General features: G+C 47.1%; 1 protein-coding gene across 1 annotated transcript in view; it reads right to left on the bottom strand.

The window, feature by feature from the left end:
- Positions 1 to 25,498, bottom strand: part of CAPN13 (calpain 13) — a 92,915-nt gene that overhangs the window by 1,406 nt on the left and 66,011 nt on the right. Inside the window, 3 exon segments of the mRNA XM_024731517.1 lie at positions 20,744 to 20,799; positions 21,760 to 21,888; positions 23,453 to 23,528. Of these exon segments, the coding sequence (XP_024587285.1) occupies positions 20,744 to 20,799; positions 21,760 to 21,888; positions 23,453 to 23,528 (261 nt within the window).

Consider the following 25,498-nt stretch of genomic DNA (forward strand, 5'->3'; position numbering starts at 1 on the left):
CCGGAGGCAACCACTTTTATCCTGGATCAGATACTGAGGGCAAAGTCACAGCCCTGCAATCTTTGAAGTTATCTAAGCACTTTGCAAACAAGTGTTCCATTCCCACAAAGGTGGGCACACAAATGGGGATTCAAAAGGCAGAGCCTGGAAGGAAATGCACATCTCTGGGAACCATGATTAAGGGGACTTCTTCATTTTCATTATTACACTTCGTGTGTGTTTTATATCTCTCCCAGTGCATTTGAACTACACTGAATAAGACATAATATCACAACAGGAAGGACCTTAGAGATTGTCATGCTCATAGTGGGCACTCAGTAGTGTATTCAGTGAAAGGAGGAAGGAAAGAATCCAGTCTGGGGAAACTGAGGCACAGAGAGGAGGAGAGGTGCTCCCAAGGTCACACAGCTACCACACAGTTGGGTCTAAAATTTGGGTTTCTGGACACCCACCCATTCTCTTTTCTATTCCACTGAATGGTACCCAGAGTGGCCGTAGAGCAGAGGAAGTGGAGGGAAGGCCTGTGTGCCAGGTGAGGGTACTGGGGAGCAAGTACGGGCTTCAGAGCAGGGGAATGGCCCGCCAGATTTATGCTTTTTCCAAATAGCCAGTCCCTTCTGGTTCCTTCTGTTCGCTATGAGGTTTATGTGGTGAGAGGGAGAGAGGGAGGGACTGATCTTACAAATCCTAGACCTGGGCCTGTTATCATATCCAGCCCTGGGCCATATTTGCTGTCCTGTCTTCTGGTTTATTAACACTTGGTTCAGTCTGGTCCTTAATTCTTACACCTGTCCCCACACCCCCAGAGGGCTCCCTGAGGGGGACGAGGTGGCAGAGAGGAGCACTGCTCTTCTTCCCCTGTCAGGGTCCTCCTGGGTCTACACTGAGCTTACGGGGTGATACCTCCCCTCATTCAGCTGCCAGGGACCCTGATGCCTGCCAAATCCTGCGCTAGGCCCTTTTATAACTTACTTAACAATCTCACAACCACATTAAGAGGCAGTAATTTGGGGGACTTCCCTGTGGTCCAGTGGCTAAGACTCTGTGCTTCCAATGCAGGGGCCCCGGTTCAATCCCTGGTCAGGGAAATAGATCCCACATGCCGCAACTAAAGATCCTACATGCCGCAACTAAAGATCCCGCATGCCGCAACTAAAGATCCCGCATGCCGCAACTAAAGATCCCACATGCCGCAACTAAAGATCCCGCATGTCGCAACTAAAGATCCCACACGCCGCAACGAAGACCCGGCGCAGCCAAATAAATAAATAAAGAGGCAGTAGGTTTTTTTCTCTTTTAAATAGACTAGTTTGTAGAGCAATTCTAGGTCCAGAGAAAGACTGAGGGGAAAGTATAGGGAGTTACCATATGCCCCGTGCCCTCCCACCCCTGCCCCCTGTCCCCTGGTGGGAGGCATCCCCCCACCAGAGTAGTACATATGCTACGATCAAAGAACTACACTGACATGTCGTTATCACCCAGAGTCCACAGTTTATGTTAGGGTTCATTCTTGGTGTTATAGTTCTATGGGTTTATGTCACTGACCCTGTGAGGCCTTTCTGGGACAGACCCCTCACCAGGACAGACTCCTCGCCTATATCCTCTGCTTTAGCTCCTCTCTGAAGGACCTAGATAATAGCATCTGATAACGCTTCCTGAGTTGGTTTATGGATGTTAAAACCCCCACCAAAGGGAAGATGTTAACTACCTGACCATGAGCACATGGCCCCCAGGCCTCCTGGAGCGTGGCTCTCCCCCAGCAGGGGGTCTGAACCAGGAGCTGGTCCCCCTCCCAAGGCCATGGAGTAAGCTTTGGAGTAAGACCCACACGTGCCTGAATTTCAGCTCCGCCCCTGTATCTGTGTGGCCTTGGGCAGACCCCCAGTTTCCTGTCTCCTAGTTGTGGTATTAACCTTTGCAGGCGTGTTTAAGGATTGGAGCATAGTTCCTGGCACATGGTAGGTGCTCAAAAGCTGGTGGCTCTTATTCCTGCGCCGGATGGGATTGCCTGGCAAGCTCTAGCTCAGAAATACCTCCTGTCCAGACAATACGCCTAAAGGACTGCCAGGCCAGGGGGCCAGGAGTCCTGGAGCCCATCTTCCAATTTTCCAGCTGACAGATAGGAATCAATTCAGCCTCCGTAAGAGCCATTACAACTTCATCACCCATGAAGCAGATCCATGTGTCCTATTTGATTTTCATTTCAGAAGCCAGGTATCAATATTGACCTTTCCGCGGGGCGCTGGGGCTGAGAGGAGCTTGTTAGCGTGAAGTCCCCTTCCCCCCAGCGAAGGCCAGGCAGCTTCTCACCTGCCACTTCCAGCCCAGTGGAGAGGTTGATGCTCCTTTCTTGGAGCATCGGGATTTCTGGGGAGTTTGTTAAATGCAGATTTCAGCTCCCCCTGCCAACCTATTAAATTGGTACCTACAGAGAAGGCCCAGGAGCCTCTATTTTCACCAAGCTCTTCCAGTGATTCCGGTTTGGGAATCACTGCCTTAGAGCAACCCCAGGGCGTCTGTCACACTGTCGGTCTCTCTCAGGAGGAGAGCCCAAGAAGCAATGCTGGGAAGGTTTATGTGAGTTCATGGAGGAGGAGGGTTGAAGGGAGGAGAGCAGGATCTCACTGCCCTTCACCCTTTACGGAGAGAGGCACTGTTAGCTTGCGGTAGGAGACTGGACTCTAGAATCACACACACAGCAGTCAAAACACCAGCCCAGCCACGTATGTTAGCTGCATGTCCTTCTCAGGTTACTTCTAGCTTTCAGTACCCTCTTAACATTAAAATGGGAATTCTATTATCTATTTCAAGGAATTATGCTTGAGATTATACTAGATTCTTGATAGAAATGCAAGCACAGGGCCTGCCATGGAGTAGGTGTTCCTGCGATCAATTTGTTGCTTTCAACTCCAAATTCACCCTTCCTTGCCCTGCTTTGTAATACTGCAGTTGGACCTTGTCAACACTTGTCCTTTACCAGAGAGACAGTAGAGGGTGCTAGGGGGACACTGCAAGGCGCACAGAGGAAGAGCTCCCCTTCCTGGCTCCAGTGTGCCTTTTTTCTTCCTGCAATGTGACTGCCAGCGGCATCTAGGCTCTCTCACCCAGTGGGGCTCTCTCAGGGAGTTTTTCTGGCTCCCAGCAGGGGTACCTCCTGTGCTTCAGCTCCTGGCTGGAGCCGCAGTGAACTTCTCCACCAACCAGTGGGCTGCAGCCACACTCTCTCCCAAGTGGTCTGAATCTCATCCAAGTTCTTCCTTCCATCATTGGGGAACCTCCCTTATCCTTGGAGGTGGCAGCTCCTTCCAGCATTTCCTATTCCTGTCTTCCTTAGAGTCCTCTATTGCCCCTTTTAGTAGTTAACTACCCTTCACTAGTTAATCATTCTTCGTATTAAATTTTCCCTATTCCAACAGCTGGTATGATTCTTGTCTCTGGACTGGACCCTGATTAATGTAGAGTAGGTGTTTTAAAATGATAGCTCATGTGCTCTCCATCTCCAAAAAAGTATTTTTACATACTCTCCTTAATAACCAGGGAAAATTTGCCACATACCACCAGAAGCTGTGGCAACTCTAGAAACTGCATCCCCAACCTGAATGAATGACTTCCCTCTTCAAGGGGTTCCTGGGTGTTACCACTGTACACTTCTTGGGGACAGTCTAGGGAAGCCATAGGGAGTGATGGTGACATGAACACAGCCATATTGGAAAGCATCACGGTCTTCTGCGGACACCATGCAGCACTCAGAGATTACACTTGGAGAAAGACAAGTAAATACAGACCAGAAACTAGTGATAAGGGACATGGCTCAAGAGGCAGGAAGCCCAGTTCTTCTAGGGTAAGAATAATGTGATACTCAGGAAAGACCCCAAAACTCAGCCTCTGTGTCTCCAGCCATGCCAAAACATCCTGAGTACCTGGCGGGAGGTTCAGAATCTTCGGCACACAACCCTCGTTCTTTGCAGCTTGTGTGGGTATCAGTACAGGGAGGAAAGTGTATTAAAAAGAAGCCTTCTACATTGTTCTTTGGGGATGCATGAACCCTATGAGTCCCACCAATAGGGCAAGATTCTGGTACCCAAAGTGGACAAGAGCAGGTGAAGTCCTCCCCACACCCAATAGAAAGCTGGCTCAATGAGGTTTCCTTCTGGCTGGTCCTGTTACCTCTTCCCACCTCAGCAACTGGCAGCCGGGATGGAGGCACGCCTTGGATGGAACATCTGTGGTCAATGGTCTGGCTGTCTCAAGGAGGTGGGTGTGCGGCAGGACCGTGCATGATCACGGGGTGGGTGGGACCCCAGGGTCCTACTGGTGAACTCGGGGCCATGCCTTCTCAGTAGGGACATCCTGCACACTGCATGGACCTAGGATCCCTGACTACACACCGTGAGTCATGCAAGTCCAGAGAACAAGGCAGTTGGAAGGGAAAGACTTAAGGACCAAACTCCCTTTTGAAGAAACTGAGGACGGTCAGACAGAGAGGCAGTGGCAAGACTCAGATTACAACCCAGGGCCCTGCATCATTCCCACTCACTGAGGGTTAATGCTGCCCTGGGAAGGACGGGGCTTTCGCAAGTGCCGAGAAGCAGGGCTGGGCTGTGATTAGTGGAGATAGCCACGAGGTGTCACTGTCTCACCACCATCCGTGGCTGCACTGTGGCCTGGATTCCACCTTTCCAGGGCAGTGTCAAAGCTAATGACCAACTCTGGGTGAGTGAAGGGGCACTGTTTTCTCATTCCATGCATAAGGTTTTTTAAAAAAATGTTTTAATTGAAATATGGTTGATGTCCAATATTATGTTAATTTTCAGGTAAACTACAAAATGATTTGACATTTGCATACATTATGCAGTGATCACCATGGTAAGTCTAGCAACCATCTGTCCCTACACAGAGTTATTACAATATTATGGACCATATTCCTTATGCTGTAATATACAGAGAAGGGGCTTTTGAAATTTTCATCGCTGAAAAATCATAAAAGGAGTAGCCCCTCCCAGGCTGAGGGAAAACAGCATCGTTTATTTCTCTAGAGAGTGGGTCCCAGTAAGAGCTCTTGCTGCTGTATTGTTAGGGGCTCTTTTTTCCTGCCTAATTGCTGTCTCTGGCTTAGAATTCTTAGGCTCTGGCTCCCCAAGTGTGTGCCGTGGAAGGGACCTTAGAGATCTCCAACTTCAGTCCCTTCATTTTAAGGGAAGCCGAGAAAGAGAAGGCCATTCCCAAAGCACACATAGCTGGATGGAGGCAGAACCAGGACTGGAACCTGGGACTCCAGAGGCCTTTCCCAGTGCTCTGTCCACTCCACCATGCTCCCTGTCTCTACACCACACATGCTCAGCCATTCATTCTCTTAACTCTATTGAGCACTTACTCTCAACTATTTTTCTTTTCTTTGTGCCTGAACAGAATTGGAAACTCTTCAAGACATAAGATGACATGGCATGTCAGTGATCCCATCAGAAGGGCACAGCTGGGGGTCAGTTTCCTTCCCTTGGTCAAGAGTATTTACCAACTCAGAATTCTTCTCCATACAAGGACTACTCCTATTTGAGTGAGCTTTACATGAGTAAGATCAAATTCTACCTGGAAGTCGGGGGGTGGGGGGGAGGGGAGAGAGAGAGAGATGCAGTTTCTAAATGATAACATAGAGTCTTCTAGTAAGTACTGACATAGCTAATAGAGTAAAATAAGTGAAACCTGATTTAGTGACGGAAACAGCACACTGTGGATATGGGTCTATTAGATTCATGACTACATGCTTAATTTTTATGTCTTCTCTCCTAAATCAAGCCCTTATATATTAACTGCCACATTCTCCTATCTAGCTTCCTTGAATCAACTCTCTTGCTTCTTATCTATCCCACACATTTTACTAGATTAATCTACCATAAACTCTACTTTCATCATATCACTCCCTTGTTCAAACAATAAATTGTTATCTTCTAATATAACAAAACAAAACACAAAAGAGTATTTACCAATGTCATCCATCCTTTATGCCAAAAAAGGGAAGAAATGAGATGAGGATTCAAAGTCAGACAGAGGATGGGGCAATTTTGCAGAGATGGCAGCTCAGATGGCGAGCTCCAGCCAGGCTGGCTGGAGGCTCCTTGCTGAGCCCACACTGGGTACTTGAGGGGAAGGAACCTTTGGAAGGTGGATGCTTTGAAGCGGCCTCAACTGTGACCATCAGGGGGCAGTGTTTTACCACGTCCTGCTCGGTCCAAGAGACTTGTTTTCTGAGCACTGAAGAAAGTAAATCTTTTAAGGGAACGGAGGGGTGTTTAAAACAAGAGTCTAAGTGTGGAAAAAAAGAAAGATGTATCAGTCTGGACTTGAAATTGATCCCTGAATGCAGTCATTCTATTGTTTTTGCCTGTGTAAACCTTCTCTTACTCGGCAGTTAAACAGTTGCCACAGCTATGAAGTTGGAGAATTATGTCTCTGTGTGGAGCCCCTTTCACATGGTCCTTCTCCCATGGTCCAGAGTTGTTCATAACCTTAGAAACCCTCTGGGGGCGTTCGGTGGTCTCAGAAAGAATGGTCTAGAATCTGGCTAGGGATGCCGCAGCCTGTGCAGCCTCAAGCCCATCCATCGTCCTCTCCACTGTCCTCCACCTGGCCGCAAAGTTGGCCCGCCTGCCCTTTCTGCATCTAACTGCTGATATCCAGGCATCACCTGCTCTGCGCAGCCCAGTGCCGCAGCTCTACTCATTACTGACCACTCCGTTGGGATATTAAGCAGTTTTGGCTTGGCTGGGGGATGGTTAATCAACAACGTTGTCAGAGTGATGGATTCTTCCAGGATTACTGCTTAATTAGCTTGTTTAGAGGTAAAAATCAACTAGGGCATCAGTTCTCTGGGAGCTGGAAGGAGGGGAACAGCGAGCTGGGAGGTGGTGGGGAGGGATCTCAGCCGTCCAGGGCAGCAGGCGTGGGGCTGAGGGGGTGGGGGAGGGGTGGCGGGAGGCCTCTGACCAGAGCAGACTTTAAGCTTGAATTCATCGGGTATTTCATAGCCATCCTGGTTGCTGCAGCCCGGAGCATTTCCACCATTCAGCGGAGCTGCAAAAGCAGTGAGTCCTGAAAAGTCACCTGAGGACCACAGGATCACTTGAGAGCTTTCAAAGAAAAAAGCAGATTCCCAGGTCTAGCACCAGACTTTCCAGATCGGAATTTCTGAAGTTTTTTAGAAAAGCTATTCCTAATTTTTATGCACAATGACGTTTGAGAGCTACCACTCTGATTGGTGTCGGGCAAGTCAGCATTTCCACTGGCAACAGATTTCAGATGATTGGGTCTATGGCCACCACTGCGATCAACATCCATAGACCCCAGTCTTCCTCCTTCTGTTTTTTTTTTTTAACTTTTTATTTTAGGTTGGAGTATAGTTGATTAACATGTTGTGTTAGTTTCAGGGGTACAGCAAAGTGATTCAGTTATACATATGCATGTATCAATTCTTTTTTTTTATAAATAAATTTATTTATTTTGGGCTGCACTGGGTCTTTGTTGCTGCACATGGGCTTTCTCTAATTGTGGCAAGTGAGGGCTACTCTTTGTTGCGGTGCACGGGCTTCTCATTGCAGTGGCTTCTCTTGTTGCCAAGCATGGGCTCCAGGCACACGGGCTTCAGTAGTTGTGGCATGCGGGCTCAGTAGTTGTGGCTCGTGGGCTTAGTTGTTCTGCGGCATGTGGGATCTTCCTGGACCAGGGATCAAACCCCTGTTCCCTGCGTTGGCAGGCGGATTCTTAACCACTGCGCCACCAGGGAAGCCCATATATGTACCTATTCTTTTTCAAATTCTTTTCCCATTTAGGTTGTTACATAATCTCCTGACTTCTGTCTTGTCCTCAGTCTCTCCTGTCTTATTTGTCTGTATTGCTCCCTGCCACGCCTCATTTGTTTGCCCCTGTCTGTCTGAATCATCCTCCCCGCCAGCTCTCCATCTCCATCTGCTTGTCGTTCCCTCTCCTCCCATTTTTCTCTTTCCCCTGTGCTGACTATTGTCTGTTGGCACCTGACAATCTTTATACCCCCTTTCTATACCCTCTTCCATTTGGCAGGGGCTGGAAGCCTTTAGAAGAGTCCCGGATATATTTTAAGTCCCATCGGTGAGATGCACTTATGACCTGAAAGGCAGCAGAGAGGCAGAGCCTTATTATTCTGCCTCTGGCAGGGCGGGCAGACACGGGGGCTTCAGCAGATGTGAGGTTTTGTCCTGCAAGTCACCTGCTTAGGCCTGCAGGCAGCTGTGACCGTTTCTGGCCGCCCCCTGTCGTATCTGGTAAGTGTGGCGGCTGCAGCAGCAGCTTCTTGGTTCTCTGAAAGCTAGTGGTGAACCTGGGAGCTGGTGGTGATTGTGTCTGGCCTGCGCTCCTCCAGCAAACCCAACAATTTTGTGAGCAACTCACTCCCTGTGTTAAATACGTCCTTTTTGATATACCTTGAGTGGTTCCTATTTTCTCACCTGATATACTCTCCGTTCCTCCCTTCCGCTTAACCTTTTCTTCTATTCCACACTCCCTGCCCTTTCCCTATTCCCAGCCCCTCCTCCTAACTGGCTATTATATGAAACTGAAAGTTTTAAATGTTTAGATTTGGATAAGTTTTATCATCTTAATTTAAAACATAGGCGAGTGGAACATTTTTTGAGGTTGGAAAACCCATCGTTGAACTGAGTTGGCTATATCTGAGGTCCTCCTGGATTCTGTCCTGGTGGGTCAGGGCCCTTGATGGAGCACAGGAGATGGGGGAGGGAAGAGGGAAAGCACAGGCATGACATGTGCTGTACTGTTCCACTGTAATCCTGCCTCTGTCCCCATTGGGCCTGGAGGTGGCAAGAACCAGGGAACCTATTTCTGTTCCAGGGAGAAGATTGACGTCACCCCAAACCACCGCGTTTGCACGCAGAGCTGCTCTCTGGGCCTGGGTTTCCCCGGTGTGTGTGTTTGTGTACACACATGCACTCCCACCAGGGTAACCTCCCGCTCCGGGGAAGCAGGCCTGTCCTTTGTGTCCCTCCGCTTGGGGGCTGCTTAGGCCCAGCTGCTGCGGAGGGCACAGTCACTGAGTCAGGGGACTTGGGTTTCTAGGCGTGTGGCTGGAGCAACGAAGTGTGCAGGTGTGTTGGACCTTCTACCCGGAGGTACAGGTGAAGGTCATCTCTGAGTCCTGCCAAAGCAGCCCATTCATTTTTTTGAGCTGTCCATTTTTTTAAAGCAGAGTCTGTGTTGACCAGTCGGGACCAGTGTTTCGCATGCAGAAAATCTTACCTAAGAGGGCAGTCTGATGGCCCAGGACTTGGGGTCTTCAGGCATTAGCTCTGTCTACCTCTGAAGTCCATGCTGATAACCATGGCCATCTATCCTGGTCAGCCAAGCCCAGGGCCAGGAGGCCCAATGACGTGGCCCAAGCTATGCTGTGTGTCTGACCCTGCTATGCTACTGAAATGATTGCAAACACTTCGCAGCAGTTCCTGTGAGAGGCAGGTTAGTCGGCTGTGTGTTTGTTCCTCGTACCGGGATGCATCCACCTCCAAACGCTAACTTAGTACCTGAGTATGGGCGTTTGCATGATGGCGCACCCCTGCCCATGGCATCAACCTTCTGATGGTTTCTTCTCAGAACGGTCACACCCTGGCAGTTTCTAGCCCTCCTATTCTCTTGACACACGCATTTGCTAGGATTCCCTCACTGGAGAGATGCTTCTAGGAATGAGTTCTCAAATGTCAGTTCTCCTAAGTGGGGTCTGGCCTGGTCACTCTCTGGAAGCTCTTCTACACTCTGGTGGGGCATGATCTTTTAGAGCTATCTGATGACCATTTTATGGATTATAGGAGTGAGGGAGGCGTCCACCTTGCTGGCTGGATTTCCCCTCCCCCAAAGGTATTTTTCATCCAGAACTAAGATCCTATTTGTCATGGAGTTGAAGACCTTTATTTTGCCACCTGGCTGTGAAACAGGATTCAGATATCGGAGAGTACGACTAATTCTGCAAACACCCAACGGACCGTTCCGATGTCACGCACAGCACCCTGTGGGCGGGCAGACTGAGAAATGATTGGGTTGATGGGGGGGACACCGAGATGCAGCTTCTCCCCTGCTCTCCCACGAGGGATCATCTTCTGCTTCATTCTCCTGGGATTCCAGGCTGGGGTTCTGAAGTATTCAGATGACCTGTTCTATGATCGTGGGCTAACCAGAGCTTCACCCAGCTGAGGACCTGGCCCAGGATCCTCGAAGGCGGCTTTGACTATGCTCCAAGCAGCGCAGGCTTTGATGTATCACACCTTTGGGGGCAGCACAGCCCAATGGAACAAGGGCCAGATTCTTGAGTGATCACTGGGAATTTGTCTTAGAGAAAGACACAGATGCTCAAATGCAAAAGGTCCGGGGTGAGTACAGAAGCTTTTCCTTCGAGTGACTACAGAGGCCAGGCCCCATTCCCACAGATGCTGTTCAGGTCCACCAGACAACAGAGGGAGCACCTGTACCACCTACTGGCAAGGCTGGACCAGCTCCATCACACCCATGGCTCCAATGGATGGCAATGTCCCTACTTTATTCTTCAAAATTCCCCAGAGGCACCCTACCCACCTACTCTGCCCTGTCTGAGCACAAACCATAGTCCATTTAGCACCTGAGTGCCTGCAGCAAAGTGGAGGGGAAGTCAGTTCCTCCGATCCCCTGGACAGGATGGAAGGGCTGAGAAGAGGGGCAGCTAGAATAACTATAACTCTGTCCTCTGGTCTAGCTGAGTTCTGGTCTGCTGGCTGTGGACCCCCGGGGAATAGTGGCTTTTCTCGAGGGCTTGTCTCTTGGATTCAAGTGATATCTCTGCATAGACATTTTTTTCTACAACTATAATCAAACATCTTTCCTGCCTACCTGGTAAAGAAGCCACCTCAACTGTTCTTCTCCGTCTCCCTCCTCTTCTCTTGAGTCTTAAACTCTTGTCTCTCAGATTATTTGCTAGTTTGCTTATTTATTTTTCATAAAGGTCCAGCCCAAGGTACATAATTTAAAAATTCAAGACATTCATACAAAGCATGAAGCAAAAACAGCAGTCCCCTGCCCCATTCCTATCCAAAATTCCTCTCTCCGAACTCTTTCTTCTGAACTCTTTACTTCTAAATAATATTTTATATGGTTACCCCTTGACTTATCAATTTTAAATGGCTACTGACTCCTCATGGAAGATGGGGCTGGGGTGCTCCTAACCCCACTTTCATGCCTGTATCTTTTCTCCCTCCATTCTCTAATATATTATGTCGCATTTTTTTGTTAAATCAATACTCAATTTTTATTTTATTCTGCTGAGTGAAGAAAAACTCTAGGTTCATATTTCCTTTCTTCTAAGAAGTCTTTGTTCTTCCAGGAGTTAGCAATTACCTCATTTAAAAAATCTGCTTGGGGCTTCCCCGGTGGTGCAGTGGTTGAGAGTCCGCCTGCCGATGCAGGGGACACGGGTTTGTGCCCCAGTCTGGGAAGATCCCACATGCCGCGGAGCAACTGGGCCTGTGAGCCACAGCTACTGAGCCTGCGAGTCTGGAGCCTGTGCTCCGCAACGAGAGGCCGCGATAGTGAGAGGCCTGTGCACCGCGATGAAGAGTGGCCCCCGCCCTCCGCAACTGGAGAAAGCCCTGGCACAGAAACGAAGACCCAGCACAGCCAAAAATAAATTAATTAATTTTAAAAAAATCTGCTTGGTCTATGTCGTTATCCTAATAATTCTTCTAACCCCCAGCAGAAATTCAAAATCCTTTGGAACACTATTTTTCCCATGATTAAGCAATTAGATAAAACTACTGGTTCCGTTTTTCCCATAGGTCGCTTTTCCTGCTCCCTGCTGGGCTTCTGGCTCTCTCGTTCAGCTCTGCAGCTCTGGCCTTTGGACTTCCGTAGTGAGTGAAGGATGTAGTGCTGGACCTCCCGTTTCCTGGATTCCAACTATTTCTCCATCTTCGTTTATGTCCTTGGAGTTTTCATGTTATTGTCCTAGTTGGATACATTTCTCTTTAAAAGCTAGCTCTGGAAAGCTGCACACCCTAGGGGTGAAAGGTGCCTGGTAATCACCAGGTGTATGTTTGCCAAAGGAGGTGGGGAGTTTTCCTAACACCAGAGGCAAATCCAGACTCTCAGCTCTCAGAAAGAATTTCTTTGGTCTGAAGGCTGGAGAGATGGATTTATTAGGATAGAAGCAGACTCACTCTTGTGAAAACTGCTGTTGGTAAATCAGCAGAAACAGGGCCACCGCTGCCCATATTTCACCCTCATGCAGAGTAGGAGGAGGTGGCCCCTTCCTCCAGACACTTTATTTAAGCCTAGTGGGAAACTGTTCTAAACGCTAACTTTGTTAGAATAAGGCACTTTACTGCCATATTGACAGTAGATCAACGTGAATGTAGATGACATCAGCTAGACAAACTCTCAGCAGGGTGTGACTTGCAGTGTATGAAATCTCTAGACTCTGAAATCAGTTAAGATCAACATAGCCTCAAATGTCCAAGGACCATACACCAAAGCACAGAGTATTAGCATTCCTTAAAGTAAGAGTTCAATATTTCAAAATAATTTTAACATAAACATGGCCCCCAGTGTGACAACCGAAGTGTGTGCTTTGTTCAAAAGAAACAGATATGATGAGAGGGGAGGAAGAGGAGTTGTCCGGTCGGTTTTAATATCGTAGTTTACTAAGTTAGAGGAGAGCAGATGGGATGAAGATGAGAGAGAGGAACAGAAATGTTCTCACAATGGGAGTACACCCCAGCTTTCCTGGTGAGTCCAAGGGCAGGTAGAAGCTTCTTGTACACAGTTTGTAGGAAGCAGCCCAGAATGGGTAGACTGGAGAGGAGCTTCAGCAACCCCAAGTCTCTGGGGAGAAGCTCACATAGCTCATCTGATAAGGCCTTCCCTAGTTCCCGTGACTGCTTCCTGGCACGGAGGACCAAATGAGCAAGGTGAGGGAATCCGCCTCTGGATTGAGTGTTGGCCAACAGTGAACCCGGGAGTGATGGGAATCCTGGAAGAAAGTAACTTTGACTTTGTAATAGCAGGGTAAGGGAATGTTGGCCAGAGTTGAAATGTTCCTGAGACTTAGGAAAGCAGATTTCAAAAGAGTGAGAGGATCAATGGGTTAGACGATAGCCTTTATAAAAGAATATAGGTCATGATGTATTGGAGATTATAACAAGATAATGTTAGCTATCTGCTCTCCAGTAATCCCAATGGGCAAGAAAATAGAAATAGCTGAAATAGCAGGAAGATGTGGGTTTAAGACAATGTTGACAATTTTAACAATGTTTACACCCCATTTACAAAAGTTGGGATGAGAACAAAACAAAGGAAGACACAAAGCTGAAAGGACAATTTCTTTCAGTCATTTTGGAAATCGTTACTGAGTGGTTTCTCCACATGCTAAGGAGATAGCAACAAATAAGACATACCTAGGCTTACAGCGTAGCAGGGAATACAGACATCAAGACAGTAATTAAAAGCATGCTGATTTAGCAAACTACAAATACAGGGGAACTTCCTCAACTTGACAAATGGTATCTACAAAAACCCCAGAGTGGGACTTCCCTGGCGGTCCAGTGGTTAAGACTCTGCACTTCAACTGCAGGAGGTGCAGGTTCCATCCCTGGTCAGGGAACTAAGACCCCACATGCTGTGTGGTGCAGCCAAAACAAAAAAACAAAACCCACAGCTAACATATACTTATCGGTGAAAGACTTGGGAGTTCTCTCCCAAGATCAGGAACACAAGAATGTCTGCTTTCTCCACCTCTACTCAGCATTGTATTAGAAGTTCTAGCCAGGACAGTTAGACAAGAAAAGTAAATAAAAGTCATCCAGATTGGAATGGAGAAAATAAAACTATCTCCATTTGCAGATGACATGATTTTATATACATAAAACCTAAGGAATCCCCTAAAAAACTATTAGAACTAAGAAATAAGTTCAGAAAGGTGGCCGAACATACAAAAATCAATTTTACTTCTATACATTAGCAATGAGTAAGCTAAGAGTGAAATTATGTATAATAGCATCAAATTGAATAAAATGCTTAGGAGTAAATTTAACAAAGGAAGTGCAGGACTTCTACACTGAAAACCACAAAATGTTGTTGAAAGAAACTAAACAAGATCTAAAAATAATGGAGAGACATCTCATGTTCATGGATCAGAAAATGTTATGTTGTGAAGATGGCAATACTCCCCAAATTGATCTACAGATTTATGTGATTGCCATAAAAATCCCAGCTGCCTTTATTTTCTGCAGAGTTTGTCAAGCTGACCCTAAAATTCATATGTAAATGCAAGGAACTCAGTCACCAAAACAATCTTGAGAAAGAAAACCAAGTTGGAAGACTCACATTTCCTGATTTCAAAACATACTACAAAACTATAGTAATCAACAGAGTGTGGTACTGTCAAAAGGATAGACATTAAGATAATGGGATAGAATTTAAAGTTCAGGAATAAATCCTTACATTATGATAAACTGGTTTTTGGAAAGGGTGCCAAAACAATAAAATGGGGCAAATAATAGTCTCTCTAATAAATGGTGCTGGGACAACTGGATATACAGGAAAAGAATGAAGTTGGACCCCCTACATCACACCATATACAAAAATTACCTCAGAATGGATCAGAGACCTAAATGTAAGAGCTAAACTATAAAACTCTTAGGAGAAAAACATAGGAGTAAATATTCATGATCTTGGGTTAGACAATGATTTCTTAGATACAATACCAAAAGTGTGACAAAAGAAAAAATAGATAAGCTGGATTTCATCGAAATTAAAAACACTGAAAATGATATCATCAAGAAACTTAAGACAACCTGCAGAATGGGAGAAAATTTTTGCAAATCACATAGATGATAAGGGACTGGTAACTAGAATATATATATAAAGAACTCTTACAACTCAGCAACAAAATGATAAATAACCCAGTTTTAAAAACAGACAAAGGATTTGAACAGACATTTCTCCAAAGAAGATATACAAATGGCCGATAAACAACAAAAAAGTACTCAACATCGTGAGCTATCAGGGAACTGCAAATCAAAACCACAATGAGATATAACGTCATACCCTCTAGGACGGCTATAATAAAAAAGACAATGAAAAGTGTTGGCGAGATGAAGGAAATTGAAGATGATTTAAAGAAATGGAAAGATATCCCATGCTCTTGTATTAGAAGAATTAATATTATTTAAATGACCACACTACCCAAAGCAATCTACAGATTTAATGCAATCCCTATCAAACTACCCAGAACATTTTTTACAGAAGTAGAACAAATAATCCTAAAATTTATATGGAACCACAAAAGACCCCAAATTGCTAAAGCAATCCCGAGAAAAAAGAATAAACCTGGAGGTATAACCCTTCCAGACTTTAGACAGTACTACAAAGCTACAATAATCGAAGCAGCATGTTATTGGCACAAAAACAGACACATAGATCAATGGAACGGAAGAGAGAGCCCAGAAATAAACCCACATACCTATGGTAAATTAACCTATGACAAAGGAGGCAAGAATATACAATGGAGAAAAGACAGGCTCTTCAACAACTAGCACTGGGAAAACTGGACAGCCACATGTAAAACAATGAGGTTAGAACATTCGCTCACATAAAACTCTGAGAAGAGAACATAGCCAGAATACTCTTTTACATAAATCATAGGAATATTTTCTTGGATCAGTCTCCTAAGGTAAAATAAATAAAAGCAAAAATAAATACGTTTGCATAGCAAAGGAAATGAAAAGATAACCTATGGAATGGAAAAAATATTTGCAAATGATGCGAATGACAAGTGGTTAATATCCAAAATATACAAACAGCTCATACAACTCAATATAAAAAATAGGCAGAAGACTTCAATAGACATTTTTCTAAACAAGACATACAGATGACAAATAGGCACATGAAAAGCCACTCAACATTGCTAATTATTAGAGAAATGCAAATCAAAACCACAATGAGGTATCACCTCACACCTGTCATAATGGCTGTCATCAAAAAGTCTACAAATAACAAATGTTGGAGAGGGTGTGGAGAAAAGGGAACCCTTATACACTGTTGGTGGGAATGTAAATTGGTACAGCCACTATGGAGAACAGTATGGAGGTTCCTCAAAAAACTGAAGATAGAACTACCATATGCTCTAGAAATTCCACTCCTGGGTATATATCCAGAAAAAATTAAAACTAACTCAAAAAGATTCATGCACTACAATGTTCATAGCAGCACTATTTACAATAGCTGAGACATGGAAGCAATGTAAGTGCACATGAGCAGACAACTGGCTTAAGAAGGTGTGGTATAGATACAATGGAATATTACTCAGCCATAAAAAAGAAGGAAATTCTGCCACTTGAAGCCATGTGGATGGACCTAGAGAATATTATGCTTAGTGAAATAAGTCAGACAGAGAAAGACAAACACTATATGATATTGCTTATATGTGAAATCTAAAAAATAATATAAATGTATGTATATGCAAAACAGAAACAGACTCACAGACATAGAGTCTGTGGTTACAAACTTGTGCTTACCAAAGGGAAGCGGGAAGTGGGGAGGGACAAATTAGGGGTATGGGATTAACAGGTAAAAACTACTATATACAAAATAGATAAGCAACAAGGATACACTGTATAGTACAAGGATTTATACCCATTATCTTGTAATAACCTCTAATGGAATATAATCTGCAAAAATACTGAATCACTATGCTGTACACCTGAAACTAACACAGTATCGTAAATCAAGTATACTTTAATAAAAAAAGTGTTGCCGATAATGTGGAGAAATTGGAACTCTCATTTACTGCTGGTAGGAATGTAAAGCGGTGTAGCTGCTTTGGAAGACAGTTTGACGGTTGCTCAAAATGTTATACATCAAGTTACCACATGATCCAGCAATTCCATTTCTAAGTATACAAATGAAATGAAAACATGCATCCACGCAAAAACTTGTGCACGAACATTCATAGCAGGATTAGCTACAACAGTCAAAAAGTAGAATCTACCTAAGTGCCCGTCAACTGATGATGGATGAATAAAATACGGTATACCTACAAGATGAAAATATTATTTGGCACTAAAAAGGAATGAAGTACTAATTCATGCTACCACCTGGATGAACCCTGAAAATATTATGTTAAGTGAAAGAAGTCAGTCACAAAAGACCACATATTGCATGATTCCAATGATATAAAATGTCCAGAATAGGCAAATCTATAGATTCAGAAGTACATTAGTGGTCACCTAGGACTAAAGGGATGAGGCAAAAATAGGACTTGACTGCTAATGAGCATGGAGTTTCTTTTTGTGGTGATGAAAAATGTTCTAAACTTACATTGTAGTGATGGTTGCCAAGCTCTGTGACTATGCTGAAAACCACTGAGCTGTATACCTTAAATGGGTAAACTGTATGCTATGTGAATTATATTTCAATAAGGCTCTACAAAAAAAAAAAAGGAAGGAGTGAGCCACAGCAACAAAACAGTGTTTTGAATGTTATGATTGGGGAAGTGGTTTACATGAATAAATAATATGGAAACCCAATGGGGCCAAGACGTGAAGGATCAAGAATGAGGTGACTAACCCAGGGCTGGGCAGACAGTAAGGGCAAAGGGCAAGGTTGGGAAAAGAATGAAACACTGAAGGAAATAAAGATATCTGATAAGGGGTTAATATCCAAAATATATAAAGAACTCATATGACTCAATAGAAAAAAATCCCAATCTGATTTAAAAATGGGCAGAGGATCTGAATAGACGTTTTCCCAAAGAAGACATACAGATGGCCAACAGGCACATGAAAAGATGCTCAACATCACTAATCATCAGGGAAAGGCAAATCAAAACCCCAATGAAGTGTCACCTCACACCTGGTAGAATGAGTATCATCAAAAAGACAAGTGTTGGTGAGGAGGTGGAGAAAGGGAACCTTTGTGCACTGTTGGTGGGAATGTAAATTGGTGCAGCCACTATGGCAAACTGTATGGAGTTTCCTTAAAAAATCTGTAATAGGCTCTGGGTGTCTGCTCTCCAGAGGACACCAAACCAACTCTTAGTACCATCGGACACACCCACCACTGGAGTGGGCACAGCATGCCACCTTTTACTTGTGTCAAGGAAGACTGTGAGCTGTGGGTCTTGCCCTCAGAGGAGGGCCTCCGTGACCAGCTGCCTGCACACTGTCCGCTGACTGCCCAGCTGGTGATGTCCCTCTACCTTGAAGTCTCGCTCAGTCCATCCAAAGTACTCCATGTGAACGATGACCTCATCAAGAGCCCACAACACCGGACAGCAACTCCTAATCATTGAAGACTCAGCTCCTAGGCTGTCTCCTAGAGAGACATCACAACTTCCAGGCCAACTTAGTTGTACCATCATCTTTGTGCAAACTTCTGTGTTACCTTTCACTACAGAGTATTGCAATTGATCTATTATATTCAGTATTTACATTTCTGTCTCTTTCACTCCATAGCAAGACCCTCCAGGGCAATGACCGAGTTTGATTTCCCTAAAGACCTGTATGTTCAGCTGTCTATCGGAGATCTCCATATGGGTGTCCCACAAGCACATCACCATATCCAAAGCTGAACTCATCTGGACACCCCTTAGTGTCCGTACAGCACCCAAGCCTCTTTCATTGCATCTTGTATATTAGAGTGTAGTTTCCTATTACAGAACTACCTCTCCCACTAGACAGAGAGGAACTGAGGGCAGAAACCACACGAATTTCATTTATCTCTGTATCCCTGGAGCCCAGCACAGTGTCTCTCATATAGGTGTTATTCAATAAACGGTCACTTAATTGAAAAAAAATTAATAATAGAACTATCATATGATCCAACAATTCTACTTCTGGGTATTTATCCAAAGAAAATAAAAACACTAACTCGGAAAGATACAGACACCTTCCTGTTCATTGCCACATTATTTACAGTAGCCAAGACACAGAAACAACCTACTGATACATGTCCATCAATAGACGAATGGATAAAGAAAATGTGGTATACATATATACATACAACAGAATATTATTCAGCCATAAAAAAGAAGAAAGCCCTGCCATTAGTGACAACATGGATGAACCTTGAGGGTATTATGCTAAGTGAAATAAGTCAGAGAGAGAAATACTGTATGATTTCACTTACATGTGGAATCTAATAAAAAAAAGCACAACTGAATTCATAGATACAGAGAACAAAGTGCTTGCCACTGGTGGGAGGTAAGGGGGTTGGTCAAAATGGGTGAAGGTGGTCCAAAGGTGCAAACCTTCAGTTATAAGATACAGAGGTCTTGGGGCGGTTAACATACAGCACGGTGACTATACTGTGTTCTAGATTTGCAAGATGCTAAGAGAGTAGATTGTAAAAGTTCTCATCACAAGAAAAAAAATTGTAACTATGTGAGGTGATAACCAAACTTATCATGGTAATTGTTTCACAATACATACATACATCAAAGCATTATGTTGTACGCCTAAAATGAACACAGTGTTAAATGTCAATTATATCTCAATAAAAAGAAAATTTAAAAAGAATTCTAAATCCCTCCCTCATAACCTCCAGGCCACACTCTTTCATGGATGCCCCCTGTTCTACATGACTTGGATGAAATCTGCAGCATTGACCTTGAAACTCATGGGCCAAGCAGCTGAGCCTTGGCTCACATAGAAAGGGGCTCTGTAATCTCTGGGGAGGCTGCCCCCAGGGAGAGAGTCTTGTGTGCAGTTCCTGGAGGGGAAGATGCGTTGTGCCCCTGGGAGGAAATGATTCTAAAGCTATGTCGTCTTATCTGGGCTCTGGGGTCTGCTCTCCTCCTGGCTTCAGTTGTACATCACCAGGTTCATCCAGTGAGAAATAAGCATCCTCGTTACAACACAACTTTAAACTAGTTAGCTTAACACAGAGCAGGGCAAATGGTACCCTCTTCCCTTGAAAGATCTCAGTCTAGTCTCATCAACCTTTTCCAGCTAATTCCAACCCAAGCAGGAGGTCTCGGCCCTCTATTACAGCATATCTTCCACTGCTCCCTGAATAGCCGGGCACTGAGAGGGACAGCTGAGGTCAACCAGCTGGCTGGGTCAGGAGGCTCTTTCTAAAAACTCACTGGGAGTAAGTTTAATGTACAGTGAGCTCATGGGGCTTCCCTGGTGGCACAGTGGTTAGGAATCCACCTGCCAATGCAGGGGACACGGGTTCAAGCCCTGATCCAGGAAGATCCCGCATGTTGCGGAGCAACTAAGCCCGTGCGCTACAACTACTGAGCCTGCGCTCTAGAGCCCGCAAGCCACAACTACCGAGCCCGCGTGCCTACAGCCCGTGCTCTGCAGCATGAGAAGCCACCGCAGTGAGAAGCCAGCGCGCCACAACGAAGACCCAACGCAGCCAAAAATAAATAAATAAAATAAATTAATTAAAGAAAACAGCGAGCTCTGCAGGTGTTCCTTAGTTCCCTCCTGGATTTATGACTTCCACACAATCCTCTGCTTTATTAAGCTATTGGAAGAAATAAAATCTGTCTGCCAGGATCCTAAAGCAGCCTTGGCAGCCAGCAATATATAAAGGCAGTAATTGGAGGCAGGGGGCCGGCAGCTTGGCGGGCCTTTGACAGACTGTTCAATAACCTCAGGGAGAGAAATGCCCCCTGGAATCAGGTGAGGGGAGGTAGCCTGGGGTTGTGCCCTGTCTCTGTGAGGGGAAGGTACCTCACCTCCATTTCTCTCAGGTAGAGTCCTTTTCCGTCCTTGGAGAGGTTCTGGAACGCTTCTAGGGTAAAGAGGAGGAGAAGAATCAGGACAGGCCTGGGCCCACGTGTGATGAAAGCCAACGTGGTGATTCTGTGTGAAGCCCTGGAGTGTGCTCGGCCTCCCCTCCATTTCTCTTTCTAGCCAAACTCTATACCCGTGGCTCAGGCTCAGCCCTCAAAACAGCCCCCTGACTACTCTGCCCCACACGCCCCTGCCCGCTGCAGCTTCCTTACACTTTGTACTCTCCACACTTGGCTGTGGGGATGCGGGGCTTGTTTTAGCAGGTATCTCGGGGCACCTCCCTTGTCCAGCTGCGAATTCTCTGGAGCAAGACTGTACCTCTGGCTTCTCCTTTACCCTCCCAGCGTTCTGCTCTCTCCACCTTGTTAATCGCCTGCCTCAGAGCTGTGGGGTTAGTGCCACATGGCAGGGGCGGTGCAAGGATGTGAGCGTAGGCCAGATCCCACTTCGACCTCAACCACAACAGCTCCATTTAGAGCTATATTGTGGCTTGGGGTTTCATGTGAAATGTCATTTAAAACAAAGGGGTTTGCTGCTAAAAAGTGTCAAAACCTCTGGCCTACATAGCTGGATTTCTGAGGCCTTGGTCGGGGGGGACCTACTGCTCCCACCTACTCGCTGTGTGTGCAATCCTTCAGCAGGGATCAAACCCTTCGTTGCATGGCTAAAGAGTAGGTTTAAACCATAAACACAATCTGGAGAGGGGCCGCAGCGATTTAACCTGGTTCCTGAGAGATGCGCTAGTAGGGTGATGAGGAAATGAGCCATCTGGGGTGGGGGAATGTCCTGGGGAGAAAAGGGTGCAGAAGGGAGGTTGGGGACTCCAGGCAACTACACCATCACACAGGCTAACGTTGGCTCTGTCCCGTGGGACGAGCCCAGGCCTGGGGCTGGAGCACATTCCTGGTCCCCTCCTGTGTTCTTTGTGAAGGTCTCCAGGATGGCCCCAGGATGACACTTGTCATGGCTTCAAGCCGCATCAGGACGCAGACCAGGCTGGGGAAGCTGACCCTGCCTGTGCTGTCACTATAGCGGAGTCTCATGAGATCCAGCCGCTTATTGGTGATGGAGATCCCTGCAAGGAAGTCTGGGACACAGGGGGAGCCAGTGAGCAGGGAGGAGGTCGGGAGTTGGGGTGGTCCTGTCCTCAGAGCGGAGAGCTCAGGTGGTGGCCTCAGGTGGACGGGAGAGAGCTCCCTCGCCCTCTTCGAGTCCTGTGATTGTGCAGGTCTAGTTGTGAGCTCCAGGGGGGCACTGACCACAGAACCACAACGGCAGACTGAAAATCAGGGGGGCCTGTGCACCCCGGTGAGCCATCAGAACACTGTAAACCAAACCATCCATCAAGGGGACAAGCCTGGTGGCCTGTGGGCCCCATACAGCCAGAGACATGTTCGGTTTCTCCTGCAGAGCTCATAAAATGTGAATTTGAATGCCTTTAGCTAGGGCATGCCTCTGCAGCTTGCATGCTCTCAAACTGCCCCCTCAGATCACATCAGCTCTGTTGCCCCTTTCAGTTACCGGACTGGCCCCTGCCAGCTTTTCAGCCAAATTCCAACTATTCTCTTTCTCCCTTTTATTATTCTGGAGTCATTAGTGAGGTTCTCCTTTAAAGGTTTCGTCTTTCACTGGCCATTCAGTGGTTCTCAGAGTGTGATTCCCCAGACCTGGAGCTTTGGCTTCACTAGGGAACTTGTCAGAAGTACAAATTCTTGAGCCCCACCCCAGTCCCCCTGAAGCAGAAACTTTGGGCAGGTGGTGAGGCTCACCAATCTGCACTTTCACAAGCCCCCAGGGGTCCTGACTCAGGCTCAAGTGTGAGAACCACAGCCCTCGGCTGTGAAAAGTAAGGCGAGGATAGAGGCTGAGGCGGGGTGCGGGCAGCAGCTCAGGTTTTTACCCGCTCAACAGGCTGAGAGCCCCCGGGACGGAGACCCGTGGAGGCTGCCCTTCCAGGAGGGGACCTGTTGGAGCCTGATTTTATATTGTATTCAGGAAGGTGGCAATGTCCTGACCTAACCTTTTTGTGAGCCATTTCCCCCATGGGTACAGTGAGGATAACGATTCCTGTCCTTCCCAAGTCCCAGAGCTGTTGAGACAATCAAATGAGGTGACGTGAGCGCAAGTTGTTGCTGAAATATGAAGCATCTGCGCCCTGCGCCGTTATTATCATTCTCCCAGGACTGAAAGCTCTTGCCTCCTTGAAGCAGACAGAGGCCATTTGATTTCACTTAGCCCCAGACCCTCTGTAAAGAGAGCGCATCAGCCCACCTGCGGGTATTTAACCCTGATGGCCCGGATGCCGAGATGGAAGCATCTTCAAGGCAAGCTAGATTTCTGGTAGGGGACCAACCATGCGGGGTCATTTCTACACAATTAGAGCTGTGCTGGGGAGAGAAGGCAATCAGGAGAATTAACTGGCAGGCGAGAACTCAGGTGGGGGAGGGTGGAGTCTGCGTCCGGAGCCAGGAAGCTCACAGACCCAGTGTAAAGCAGGGGAGGGCACAAACTGTGTGCTCTGCTCTCTCCCCGCCATGCCCGGCACCTCTCTACCAGCCTTGCCTATAGCATGCTGGGGGCGAGGGCAACACACACACACACACACACACACACACACACGTCATCACGGCTCAAAGGGTCGCCGGCTTTACCTGTGTCCTTTATGGCCTTCCACAAATCCGAGCTCGGGAAAACTCCAGAGTTCTCCCAGGAGTTTTGGGAAACACTCTGATATGGGAGAAAAAGCAAGAAGCCCGTGTGAGCCCAGTGTCCACCTGGGAGAGGATGTCCTGAGTACCTGGGTAGAGGGAGGTCCCAATAAATCTCGTTCCCAGCCCTGGAGGCTGCTTCACTAAAACACGGGTAGGCCCAGCTCAGAGGTCAGCAGGGTGCATGGCTGAGGCCGGGGCTGGGGAATGGGCTCTGCTTGGGGTCCCTCTCCCAGGCGCGCACCTTCCCCCCGCTCCCCCGACCTGCTCTCCTTCCTCTTCCTCACCTCCTAGACTGGGCTCCTGCCGCCCGGGAGGCTTCCTGCCTTCCAGGGAGGTAGAGAGCTCTCTAGAGGTTGCCTAGGGTGGGGTTAATAGCACAGACATTACAACCAAATCGCTGAGTATAAATCCCAGCTTGACTATTACCAGCTGTGTAACCTGGGTCAAGTGACCTAACCTTTCTAGGCCTCAGGTTCCCCCTCTGTAGCACAGGGCCAATTACAGTACCTACCTCATAGGTTCGTTGCAAGGAGTAAATGAGCACATCTTTATAAAGCGTTTGGGAGCGTGCCTTGCACGATAGTGAGTGCTGTGTAGGCAGCACTGAAGGTACGTGAGAACTGCGCCTGGGACCAAGCACGGCCGTGGTGTGGAGTCACCTGAACGCCCCGATTTTGTACAGGGCGGCTCTCCGTTTGCCAGAGACTTTTCTCCCTCCCCCTAATTCTCACTCAAACCCTCAGGCTCCTCCTGCTTCCCAGGTGAGGACACAGGGGGGTGAGTAACTTGCCTTGAATGGAGCAGGCAGGCACCGCAGGACTGAACCCGGGACTCCTAACGTTGGCCTATGCTCAGCCGCTGCCCAGGAGCTGTTTTAAAGCAAAATACTCCCAAGCAGGTGTGCAGCTGAGGCAGCTCGTGGGAGCCGATTACTGGGAAATAGCGGCTTGACAACTTTTTTCTGGCCTTAGTTGGCTTTTGTGAGTTCAGAGGCCTAGCATGTTTTCAATTAGGTACGGACTCATTCATTCAGTCACGCATTCGTTCGGTCGTTTGTTCAGCACTCTTGAGTGCCTTCTGTGTGCTGGACACTGTGGAAGGCCCTGGGGAAAAGGATGAATATGAGGGATCCCTGCCCGGGAGGACCCTGCAATCTAATGGGAGGACTGTCGGCCATTGCAGTGCCTGGTGAGAAACTAAATGATTCCAATCAGGGATTAGGTGATATAAATAAATAACATGTAAATAGAAAGTGTTTTTATTTTATTGTTGTGGGTTCAAGTGTTAGGAGCTGAAGGGGGACTCGCTGGGTCTTGGGGGGGCAGGCAAGGCCCCCAGGAGAGGCCCCTCAGGGAAGGGGTTTTGGGGCTGGACCCGAAGGCTGGGTGGGCATCAGGTAGGCTCTGAGTGCAGGGACGGAAGAACAAGGAGTCTCAGAGCTGGCGTCCGATGGAGTCAGTGGGATGAGGGTAAGGGCTTCTCCTGGACTCCAAAGTGGGTCCCAACTCAGAGGATCCTACGTATAGCTGATGAGTTTCGACTTTTTTTTTTTTGCAATATGCGGGCCTCTCACTGTTGTGGCCTCTCCCGTTGCGAAGCACAGGCTCCGGACGCGCAGGCTCAGCGGCCATGGCTCACGGGCCTAGCCGCTCCGCGGCATGTGGGATCTTCCCGGACTGGGACACGAACCCGTGTCCCCTGCATCGGCAGGCGGACTCTCAAGCACTGCGCCACCAGGGAAGCCCTGAGTTTCAACTTTGTCCTGAGAACAACAGTGAGGCCACACTGAGGCCACAGACCACAACTGTGATTCTGATGTATGTCCTGGAAGACAGAGGGGAAGGGGATGAGGTGAACTGGTGGCCTAGGGGATGCTGCAGTGGGCTCGGGGAGCAATGAGGAGAGCAGTGCTAGCTGGCAGTTTTAGCTACAGTCACTGTGACCCGTTTCTCCTCCAGCCTCCTAGAGCGGTCCTCAGCCTGCCAC

This window comes from Neophocaena asiaeorientalis, unplaced genomic scaffold, assembly GCF_003031525.2.
Source record: "Neophocaena asiaeorientalis asiaeorientalis breed wild unplaced genomic scaffold, Neophocaena_asiaeorientalis_V1.1 scaffold689, whole genome shotgun sequence".
NCBI classification, from domain to species: Eukaryota; Metazoa; Chordata; class Mammalia; order Artiodactyla; family Phocoenidae; genus Neophocaena; species Neophocaena asiaeorientalis.